General features: G+C 41.1%; 1 protein-coding gene across 1 annotated transcript; it reads right to left on the reverse strand.

Moving 5' to 3' along the window:
• Positions 1-7,149: 7,149 nt before the first annotated feature.
• Positions 7,150-11,426, reverse strand: si:dkey-90l8.3 (LIM domain transcription factor LMO4-B). Its single transcript, XM_056377518.1, has 5 exons — positions 11,052-11,426; positions 10,109-10,349; positions 9,907-10,003; positions 9,376-9,534; positions 7,150-8,388 (listed from the first exon to the last, which is right to left on the reverse strand). Exons 2-5 carry the CDS (start codon positions 10,321-10,323, stop codon positions 8,380-8,382), a joined length of 480 nt encoding a protein of 159 aa, XP_056233493.1. The 5' UTR covers positions 10,324-10,349; positions 11,052-11,426; the 3' UTR covers positions 7,150-8,379.
• Between the last annotated feature and the right edge of the window lie 239 nt (positions 11,427-11,665).

Genomic DNA, 11,665 nt, shown 5'->3' on the forward strand with positions numbered 1-11,665 from the left:
TAGCAATACAATAAATGAAATAAATTGATTCTGAAATATCAACGCAGATCTCAAACACGTTTAGTTCAGCCTGGAAGTAAAACACACTGGATGCAATCAAGCTAACAATGTAGCATTAGCTGCCCTGCTATCTAAGTTAGCCGTGATACACGTTTGCTAATCTAGCATTAGCTTACAGTGTTTCCAGTGTAGGCAGGTCTTACCTTCAATATCTGTTTGGTCAAAGGAAAATGAAAATAAATAGATAGATAGATAAATAGATAGATAGATAGATAGATAGATAGATAGATAGATAGATAGATAGATAGATAGATACTTTATTTATCACCTAGGGGAAATTTATGTGTCCATTAGCTCATTGTTGATAATAATAATAATAATAATAATAATAATAATAATATAATAACAGTTGATAATAAATAAACAATAATAATTAGATTAGTCCACTTCCTTTGGCTGAGGTGTTGTATAAGCCTGATGGCAGTGGGAACAAAGGATCTCCTGAACCTCTCTGTTCTGCAGCACAGTGAGATGAGACATTTGCTGCTGCTATAGCTGCTTCTCTGTCCTGCCACAATGTTGTGGAGAGGATGGTTGGTATTGTCCAAGATGGCCTCCACCTTACATTGCATGCATCTCTCTACAACAGTCCTGAGTGAGTCCAGACTCCTGCCAAGCACAGACCCAGCCATTTTGACCAGCTTGTCCAGAAGGTGAACAACAACAACAACGACTCACACAGGATTTATTCAGAGATTATTGGTTTCCCATCCTCAGCGTGACATCAGAAGAAAAAGAACCTTTGTCAATGATACATCATTATGATGTGATAATGCAGTTTAATCATGGATTGATCTGAAAGGTCTTCACTCCATTATCATACAATGATTAATTAATACTGACAAATATTACTGCAACATATCTGATGTTTAATGATGAGAGTCTGCTCATTGATTGTCATGGATGGAAATCTGTTGGACTCATATGTCTAAAATACAGGTTTATAAAATGATGTGAGGTATGAGTGTTTTGAAGTAAATGAGCTAAAACACTCTAGTCCAGGGGCCGGTTTCACAAAGACACACTTTGACTGTGATTTGGATGCAACAGTAATTTCAGACTTCAGATAGACTGAGTTTAAATTCATCTGTTGCATTAAGCAGTTTAGTTTTTGACTATATTAAGGTGGACTTTGGTACAATGATTATGGGTAAATTAAGACTTTTTTCAACAAAAATGGCCGACTGACGAACCACATCCAACCACTCAGCTCTGTTTATCCTCAGCAGAAAATGTTTGTCCTTGGAAAAATTCATCACTTACAAGACGTTTTACTTTGGAATTCTACCGAGGAGTGAAACAATAGACCATATTCAAGCGGCGGCATATTCTTGTGACATCACGCTCATAGGTCTGATTGCTACCATCAGTTTGTCCAATCATCACAAAAACTGGTAGATATTTATGTTGAGCTATGTTTTTAAAATTATCTTAAAATTATCTTAAAAGGGGGTATTGTTAATCATTCCATATGGTCTTACAGTAGAGTAGTTTTATGGGGCTTTTATTTTGAAACTGGACTTTTTAAAAATATCTTCTTCATGCATTTTGCAGTAAGAAAAATCCTTCAGTGTGGCGTTAACATTGGTAGACTAATGAATGGATACACAGTAACTTATAATGGAAACAATATTATTGGATGGATGTTGGAACAGTGTAAAATTTTCTCTGGAATATTTCAAATAATATGAATATGAATAATATGGAGACCAGTGCTGACTGGTACTGCGTGATAGTAATGATCTTATTTTTTCAATTCATAAGTGCAAAAAGGGTTAGAACTTGCAAATTGCCATGTTCTGTTTTCTACTGATGACTGTTGTACCATCAGTCCTACTGCTCCTAACAGAAAGCATTTGTCCATACACGTGTGGAGTTTGATCTAAATGGCTCATTATTATCAGGTTAGGGTCTTTCATAAAGACTACCAGTGTATAACTGATCACTTCTATAATAACTCCATCACATGGACTAAACTGACTGATTGTAATGAAAAGCCATTTATTATCATCAAACCCATGCATCACTCTAACTATAGGTGTGACAGCAGAGGTGTGAGAGGCGATTTGTTGCATTTGTTGACTCTGTCACATTTATCTGTCTGTGTGTGTCTCTGTATCTCTGAACACACTATTCCTCAACCGTGTCCAACAGTGACAGCCATGGGTAATGACAGTCGAACGCTCACTCGCTCCTCATTTACTCAGAGCTGGCAGTGTAACAGTTCACTCAGAACTCTTAAGTGCTTGTTAATTTAATATGCAAATAAGTCTCTTGTCAATCTGAGTGCATTTTAATGAAAAAGCTCCCACTTCCAGGGGGCGGGGGTTTCTGCAGGTTGACGTTGGCTGTGTGTGAAAGGGAGAAAGAGGAAACAAGGCCGGGGGAAAAGAGCATGGTGGAGGTGTGGCTGAAGAACAACAGAAAGACACTGAGGTACAATGTACTGGGGACAGAGAAGGGAAGCCCAGATGGCACGTATTGAACATGCATGGCGGCTGGTTGCAGCCTGAACATGTGCAACACATGGAGGTGATGCCTCCGTCACCTCCACTTTGGCCTCCTGTGATCTGTCAGCCATGTTCCCAGCAGACAGAGCCTGAAAACAGAATCTGACAGAATCTGGTTATGAAAGGCAGAAACCATCACAAACATGGGTGACACACACACACACACACACACACAACGTGCACACACACACACACGGTTCCTATACTCATATCCCTCTGTTAATGACAGAACTCAGCTCAACCTTTGCCTACATATGGGTGGCGCAGTGTGCTGAAAGTAAGGTGAGCGTGTTATTGGGAGGGTGGGGGTGGTTTGCAGGCGGTGTTAAGTCAAGCAGGAACCCTCAATGTTGCTAATTTATTTACAGATTTAATTAGATGGATAGAGCCCTCACAGATATAAGAAAGAGAGGAGAGATGTTGCCAGCGTTACAGCACTTTAATTATGGTAGCAGGCTCCTGATCCCTGCGCTCCGCTGTCTGGGGAGCCAGTTAATTAAAATCCTCATTATTTTACTTTTAATTAGTTCCCCCCTCTTTTGTTTCCTTTCACCATATGGCCGTGTTCCGTGGTCAAATTAACGTAATTGAGCTAATTAAGCCGATCACTTTAATTATTCAAAGCGTTCCGATTGGCCAGGAGAACTTTTCTCCATCTCCCCTCCCTGACATTCCTGTATGAGGCTTGGAGTTGTAAAGTCGTTTTCTTTGTCATTATGCTTCTCTACTCCCATGCTGAAGGCAGTGAGTTATGGCTGCAACATGCCTCACTTCCTACATGTTCCAGCAGTGTCTCATATTTCAATCGCATACAATGCAGGGTACGCAGCGCAGCATCAGAGACCTCAGCGAGTTCAAAGAGGACTCAGGAATCATCGCAGCATTTAACACAATATGGTTATGACAAATTAGGTGTATGTTGGTAGTTGTAGTAGCTACTTCTCGACAATCATCTGGTGCTCAGGGATTGGAGGCTACCATAAATAGCTTACAGCCCGAGCAGCTTTCAGGAGGATTGTCAGCACAGTTTAATGCCACAGACATCTTTACACACAGAACCACTGCATTTACATGCTCGCATTTTGAAATTGGTGACAACCAGATGGTGGTTTTACAGCATACATACTTACGTTGAGCTCAGCGCCTAAGGGTGGACAAGACCTGTCTATCAGCATTCATATATAGATGACACATACTGTTCCTCTCTGGCATCCTTCACTCTCAACTCATCTATTCTCTCAGTAATGTTAATATATATTTCATACTATAGAACCTAATGTTGGATTGGATCCGAGTTAAAATACAAGGTACAAGTAATTGCTCCATGACACTTTGATATGAGCATATGAGCAAACAGCTGTTTTTATGTTTGTTATATGATAGTGTGTGGTATGAAGATACTAATGGTTTGAATTGGTTGGTTTTGAGATAACTGTGTCTCGTTTTATGTTGGATGAAATTTTGTTGCTTGCAGATTTAAACTAAAGACCATCTTGCAATGGGATCGTAGCAGCTGCGACACCTGTCAACATGCTAACGTTCACATCCACGAGTCCTCAGTAGTCATTATTACATTATTACATGATCACTCAGAACTCATGGGTTGGACCACACTCATCTTCATTTTGATCTCAAGTTCACACCTGTTAAGTTTTGTGACTTTTGTGACACACTGATAAAATTACAAAAACACCTGCCAAAGCCAGGACCAAACTTTGCATGATGACACACACACACACACACACACACACACACACACACACACACACACACACACACACATAAAACAGTACCAACGTGGTCACAGCTGGTAAAAATTACATTAAAAAATTCAAAAGCAATGAGAATTAATGTCCCAGTTAGTGGATATTCCAAAGACACTGTTAACAATTTCCATTGTGACAATTTTCTACCAAAAAAAAAATTTTGTAATTCAGTTAAACAGAGCATTTAATGCACACAGAACTTGTTCATGGTTCTGTCTGTCTGTTTATGATTTTTAGATTTTGAAGGTTTCAACTCTCCAGATTGTAAACTACCACCACAAACTGAGAGGGCGTCACATACCGTATTGCGCTTGCCCTCATCAAAGCCCCTCAAAATACTTCCTTATGTGCTCTAATTTACTCATCATGTGCCACCAAAATATAATGATGAAAAATGAAACATTTGCCAGAGGCAGTGACATTTCTCACGACTGCAATGAGGTCAAACGTTTGGTGATTCTGTGGTGTTTGTGGTGAATAGTTTACAGTTCACACATTAAATATGTGAGCTACAAATGGTTTAGTGAATCCCACAATATATAGAAGAGGAGAATAACCACTCTAGTACAGTGAATAAATAGATGGATGGATGGATGGATGGATACTTTATTTATAGATTAGGATCTCCTGAACCTCTCTGTTCTGCAGCGCAGTGAGATGATGTAGTTGCTTCTCTGTCCTTCCAGAGTGTTGTGGAGAGGATGGTTGGTATTGTTCAAGATGGCCTCCATCTTACATTGCATGCGTCTCTCCACCCTTTAAGATTAGCTGTGTGTGTGTGTGTGTGTGTGTGTGTGTATGTGTGTATTGTATATTGCAATATTTGGGCTGGAGTGTATTTTGGATATCGCCCAAACCTAGTGACCAGATGTCCCAGTTTGTCCTGGATTGTCCTGGTTTTCACCACAATTCAAATAACAACTGTTTCAGTGCTTACACAGACATTTCTCATGGTCTGTCCCACTCATTTTCACTCATTATTACCTAACCCAATATGAAAACATAAACAATGCACCATGGGTACAAAGTCACTGATTGGTCTTTCTAAGCGTCAATCATTCGGTGTGTTGTTGTCAAGGCTGTTGCTAGTCTATGAGTCCTAGGCTATGATGCTGGTTGCTCTCTCTGTCTGGTTAGCAGTCATGTCAAAGAGACAGTCCGTTTTATTTTAAGCAGGCTAATTTCTTCTCACTCCTTCCTTTGTAAGCTGCAAAAAGGCTGCGTTCATGGCGTCCATGGTGTTGAGAGGTGCACTCAGTAGGTGTACTACCAAAATAACTATCCCCCCATCCTGATGAAAATGCCTATGGTGCATAAGCGCATACATGTGCATGTGCATGATCCCAGTTTGGGGGTTTTAAAACATGGTCACCCTACATTAACTCTTTACTTACCAGTCTTGCCGCTTCAGCCATCGTTGCATTTACAAGCGTTACTTCAGGATGCCACAGTAGTTCGCTTTTGGAAAGCTATCAGCTAGCTGGTTAGCATGCTAACTTCAGTAGAAGAAGTGATAGAAATACAATCCAAACAAGAGTTAACATTGGCATTGGAAACAGCTCAATGCTAGTAAAGGAATCAAGTTTGAACCTGCAACTTTTCTTCTAGGCTAGCAAGTAAACAGCTGATAACGATAACATTAGCCATGTAGCAATAGCTAAACTTACAAACAGCTCCTTTAAAGATGGAATTAAAATTGAAGTCAAAATAAAGTGACATTTAAGTGATTCAGTTTGGAATTACAAAGCATCCCTTACAGTGGTTATTAACTAAAGTGGGAACTGAGCCTCTGGGTCCTCCTGCTGTTCAGATGAGTTCACATCTGGCAACACAAGCGCACTGAAGATGGTTAAGCTAATGCCAGCACTTTGTTCAGGTCCAACCACTTGGTCTGGCCTCTCCACACACAGAGAGGCCACGTGGTCAGAAAGAGCTTCTGGCCAACAGAGCAGTGGATTAGCATCAGAATGGAATTGGGCTAAAGGAAGGCAGCCATCTTGGATCTATATCACAGGAGTGTCTGGGCAAGAAGGAGGCTTCACCAGTCCTCTTTCCCCTCCATGATGAGCATGTAAAAATATCCTGGCATCATCTTGTGTCTTCACGCAGTGTGAGGTGGAGGAGCTCAGGCAATTACACTCATCTGCATGTGTTAATATGATTAATTAGCAGGAATAAACACTTTCCTATGACACAGGCTACATGGTGAGCCACACACCTGCAGAAGCTCTGATAAAAGACATCACCTCATGGCAAAGAGCCTTTTCATGAGACCTGCTAATTGGCATCTGAAAACGTTCCGGCTAATTAGGAAAAGGCAGATGAGGCTTGATTAGTTTGAATGCAAAGTGTAACTTGTGGTGCGGTGGGACTCAAGAATGTGCCGAGGTTTTATTTCTTCACCATCACGATACAAAGATAATTGTAATTGTGATCATTTGCATACGTTAATGAATTTGCGTGACGCTTCTTGATCAGACGTGGAATAAATAATTGATGCAGTATCAGCACCTACCATGACAAGTGGGACTTTTTGAAATAGCTAAGCGCATTAAGGTGCAAGTTTGATGACTGCCATGCTCCCAAGCAAGGTGTGAAAGTAGAGCAGATGCTATCTTCTGCTTCTTGCACACTACACACTCCACCACTGCTATCACACTAAGATTAACTCCTGAGCGCTGATGGTATGGAGACTTTTTACATAGCTTTGAAAAAGCACACTGAGTTTGAGCAAATTAGATGCAGCTCAAGAAAATAATTTTCAGAATCCATACAGAGTGGCAGAGAACAAAGAGCTGTGAGGGGAAACAAACCAGGCTGTGTAGGAGCTTTAATTGGAACATGGTAAAGAGTAAATACATCAGATTGTTTCAAGTGCCTTGGATGTAGAGGGGGCCACTCCCCTTTAATTAGCCCGCTTTAAGATTAGGCTTTATTAGAGACAGGCAGGCAGGCAGCCACCGAGCCAGTCAGCCACGGGATATGCCACAAGTTCAGCCCCACAGGAGCTCCAGAGGCAAAGATACAGGGCTCATGTTTAATTGCTTCTGTAAATGGTCAGAGCTCAAGCCTCCTAATTCCATTCCTCAGGGTAATCAGGCATGTTTTCTCCATACAGGGTTAAAGAGAGTGGGAGAGTCAGCCACATCCACCATGCTAGGTACCACGCAATACAATGTCACTCTAATGCCGCTAAGGGGCTTCAAAATGACCTCAGCTCACTTCGCAACGTGTTACAGGAAAATCATTTTAATAGGATTTTTTTGTTAACTCCACACACTGAACAGGCATCTGATAAAGAAATAAAAGTCCACAGAAAAAAAGCAAAAACCTTCACTGGATTGTTTCAGTTGTTCAGGGCGTCTGAAGTATAATCACAGGTAACAGCAAAATATTAGATTTGTGTTTTCCTTGAGTGCTTAAAAAAAGTCTCTGGTGGAAATTCATTCCTATGTCTGGACATTTTCAGATACTCTGGATTTTGTCTGACACCCCACAATTTTACATTCAATCCTCAGTGTGTAAGATCTCAGATTAACATATAGAAGAGAGAGATCAAGAGTTCATTAAAAACACTGACGCTCAGGGGAAATAATGCCACATGGCATAAGCAAAGCTTTCACAGTCATTTTACAGCAGTCCATCAAACATTCATTTAAACATCTTTTGTTCCCTCTTCCAGTTGGTGCTTGGCTTTCATCGCCGTTTTTTTTCCCTTGAGCTTTCAGTTAGTCCTGAAGGAGACTTTTGCCATCGCAGTCCACACACACTGTGAGTCTTTGCCTGATGCACAGACCACTTTAATATCGAACACAACATAAATGTGACTTTTGTATGCGGCATATTGAGTCTCTGACACAGTTTCGGACGGGACGTGTTGGTGAGAAACTGCGTCCTCTCTGTGGGAAGAGAGGCGAGGTGGTGATGAAAATCCACAACAACGGCGATAGCAACAGGAGAAGAGGAGGAGGAGGAGGAGGAGTGCAACGAGGAGAAGTGAAGTTCAGGAGAAAAGGCGAGGGCGACACATGCACTGCTGCCACTCAGCAAACCTGCAGAGCAAAGAGGGAGAAGGCGAGGGTCACTGCCACAACACACACTTAACATCCATCTGCACAGCTGTTTCTGTTTGTTTCCTTCTTATTCAAGTGTTCTCTTCATTTCAAATTAAAGTTCATTTAAAAACCTCATAAAAAAATACAATGAAATCCATGTTTGAATGTAAATATATCTTAAATATATATATTTGAAGATAAATTGACCTAAAACAGAATATAATATGACATTAAATCATTTCTTAGATTATAATAATGTACTAGTCATCAAGAGTAGCAGCTTATCAAAGTAAAATTTAAAGATATTTTCCAGTTCAGGTACCGAATAGAATTCAGTTTTTGAGTCTCTGATTTTATTTAAGAAAAAATTAAGTTAAACTAAATGATACTTAAGTAAAAGTTAGCAAGAATTTAAGGCAGACTCTACATTGAAAAATGAATGTGCTCACTATGCAGCTTGTCAGTTTGTGTTATTATATATTATAATATTGAATTATTATTAATGATGCTTTACTGTTTATGCTGTATTTTAATGTGACATCTTGTCTAGGTGGAGCTACTTTAAACATCCTGTGGAGTTTCATCTGAACCATGTGTTTTATAAACTAATGATGTTGTTTGTATGAAATAGAGAAATTAGTGACTCAGCTCTCAGATAAATGTAGCACGGTAAAAAGTAAAAAGCAGCAAAAAATTTCTACTGTTATTTTTCAGACTTACAATTTTTTTTAGTGCAAGCACTGTTGTTCACTTTATAAAAATGGCACCTCTGATTCTTCTGTTGTCACATTTTTACCCACATTGCTGCACCATTTTTTCTATATTAATAGAATCTCCTGCTGTGGCAGCCATTGTCCCAGAGGAGAATCAACAGATTATGTTATTCACATTAGAGCACAGTGATATTCATGTAAGAACAATTCACACTCTGCTGTAAATACAGATGGCTCTCTGTGGCATCACGTCAGCAACCCTTTTATTTACCTTCTGGTCTGTCAGCACAGAGTTGCTCTGAAGTGGAGGCAGATGGCTGTTGAGCAAGGCAGCGCCGGGTCTGTCGTGCTCACAGAAGATTGTACCATTGATGTAATGGAAGCGATCGCCGGGCATCAGTCTGTTTCTACAGGTGGCGCAGCTGAAGCACTGCAGAGGTGAAAACAGATCAAATTCAGGTCACTACAGCACAATTATACGGGCATAAAATCACTTTACATTAACCTCTTTTTTCCTCAAAAATTCAAGACAAATTGTGCAGAGAAACTGACACTGGTTTAATAAATATTAAGTAAAATATGAAACACTGCAGTCCAATGTTTTGTAAAAACACTTTTAAAGCTCTCTCAAACTAATTTTAAAAATTACATCACAAGACAAAAAAAGATGGAGGGCACAATTCCTTTCTCTCCTGACAATGAGGGGACTGATCCTCCCTTCTCACCAAATCTCTCTCTCAATTTTTCTGTCAAACAAGAAGCATGAGACAAAGACACATTAATGCGAGAGCTTGGGATTTACCTTGAGGTGGTAAACATTACCCTGCGCCCTCATTACCATTTCGTTGGCTGGGATAGACTGGCCGCAGGCGCTGCACGCCCCACTGTGCCCGAACAGTCTGCAAACACAAAAACACAGATTGCTCAGTCTGTACAGCCTCCAAAATATAAAACCAGGAGCTTCCTCTCCTCCTCCCGCTCCTCCACCTCTTCCTTCCTCTCACCTGATGTAGTCGCTCCGACACAGAATCATGCCCCCTTTGCTGTAGCAGGTGGTGCCAATGTCCCCCAGCTGGGCTTGGCAGCAAGAGCACTTAAGGCAGCGAGTGTGCCAGTAGCGCTCCATGGAAAAGAGTAGGAAGCGGTCAGCGATCTTCCCTCCGCATCCTGCGCACGACCTGGGGGCCGGTGGTACGCCTGACGCTTGGCTGTTCACCATGTTGTGATGTGGCTCCTTGGAGGCTCCTGGACATATGAAACAGGTGTGAGGACTGGATCCAGCTTTGTTCACTTTATCACAGGAACACTCATGTGTTGCTTAACTACTCTTAAAAGAATCATTTCTGTGATTCTGCAATATTTGTAAAACAGCACGTCTGATGTGTGTGTAGATGTAACTACAAAGAGGGGTTTATTGTATTTACGGCCACACACACATCAGCTCTTTCCTTCAGAAAGACTGTAACTTACTTTAAGACCTGTAACAGGTTGACCCTAACACTGGCAGGCTGATCAATACAAGAAAGGATCATATTATATATATATATATATATATCAAAAATAATTTGACATAAGAAGAATATAGTGTAGATTTTTTTGGGGTGGGTGGGCATAAACATTATGTCACCAGTGTATTTTGATGTGTGCGTGCGTGTGTCGGTGTGTGTGTGTGTGTGTGTGTGTGTGTGTGTGTGTGTGTGTGTGTGTGTGTATGAAACAGGGAAGGGGGGGTGGGACTTTTGAAAGAGTGCCAGCATTGAGACAAGATGTGATACTCGCATTATAAAAGTATTTTCTTATATTGCATTTACTGTTTCTGTGTTAACACACTATCTCCATTATGTTAGCTTCACTGACACGCTGTTTAGCTCCGGGTTGAGCTAGCTTAAAGGAAAGCTTTATTCAGAAATGGAGGGAAAAAAAGAGGAAAAGGAAGAGACACGTTACCTCGTCGAGCCAAAGGTTTTTCCTCCTGTGCTGAAGTTTGATGAGGCGGAAGGATATTCACAAGAACCTCGCGTCGCTTGGAGTTGTTGTAAAACAGCACTTAGAACTGACTGGTCTCCATGGCACTCCGTTAAAATGGCAAAGCAACACAACGTAAAGCCCGGGACGGCTCGGTGACGGTAACAGTTGAGCAAACTCTCCCCGACATCCAGCTCCGCTCATAAATAACTACACGTCGGCCTGACCGTGAGCTGGAGACATGACGCAGCTTCTCCCCCTCTCCTCTGTGTTACCGCTGTCCGTCTTTCAACATACCTTCATTTGCTTCTATCGCTTTTGACAGCGACACTATTCATCAAATTGCGCAAGGGGTTATTTAAATTGCCGAGAGGGGACTCAGCCCACATGAAGCGTGCGGCAGCCAATGGGAGTACAAGGGGCGTGGCCACAGTCAAAATGATTTATGAGTTTATAGTGGCTTATTAATATGCACATCCACTTCCCTTAAGCTCTCCGTAGGGTGTTACCCAGTGTGCGCGCGGTATTAACATGGGAAACAGCATTTAAGCCACGGTGTTTGTTTTATAGTTTTCATGGATGGAAATCTTTGATAC

This window comes from Seriola aureovittata, chromosome 5, assembly GCF_021018895.1.
Source record: "Seriola aureovittata isolate HTS-2021-v1 ecotype China chromosome 5, ASM2101889v1, whole genome shotgun sequence".
NCBI classification, from domain to species: Eukaryota; Metazoa; Chordata; class Actinopteri; order Carangiformes; family Carangidae; genus Seriola; species Seriola aureovittata.

Excerpts from the sequence above, each read along its gene's own strand:
- si:dkey-90l8.3 (XM_056377518.1), bottom strand. The coding sequence starts at position 10,323 with ATGGTGAACAGCCAAGCGTCAGGCGTACCACCGGCCCCCAGGTCGTGC. Across the intron at positions 10,004-10,108 it reads TGTCGGAGCGACTACATCAG|ACTGTTCGGGCACAGTGGGG; the intron begins GTGAGAGGAAGG and ends TTGTGTTTGCAG. Across the intron at positions 9,535-9,906 it reads GTAATGTTTACCACCTCAAG|TGCTTCAGCTGCGCCACCTG; the intron begins GTAAATCCCAAG and ends TCACCTCTGCAG.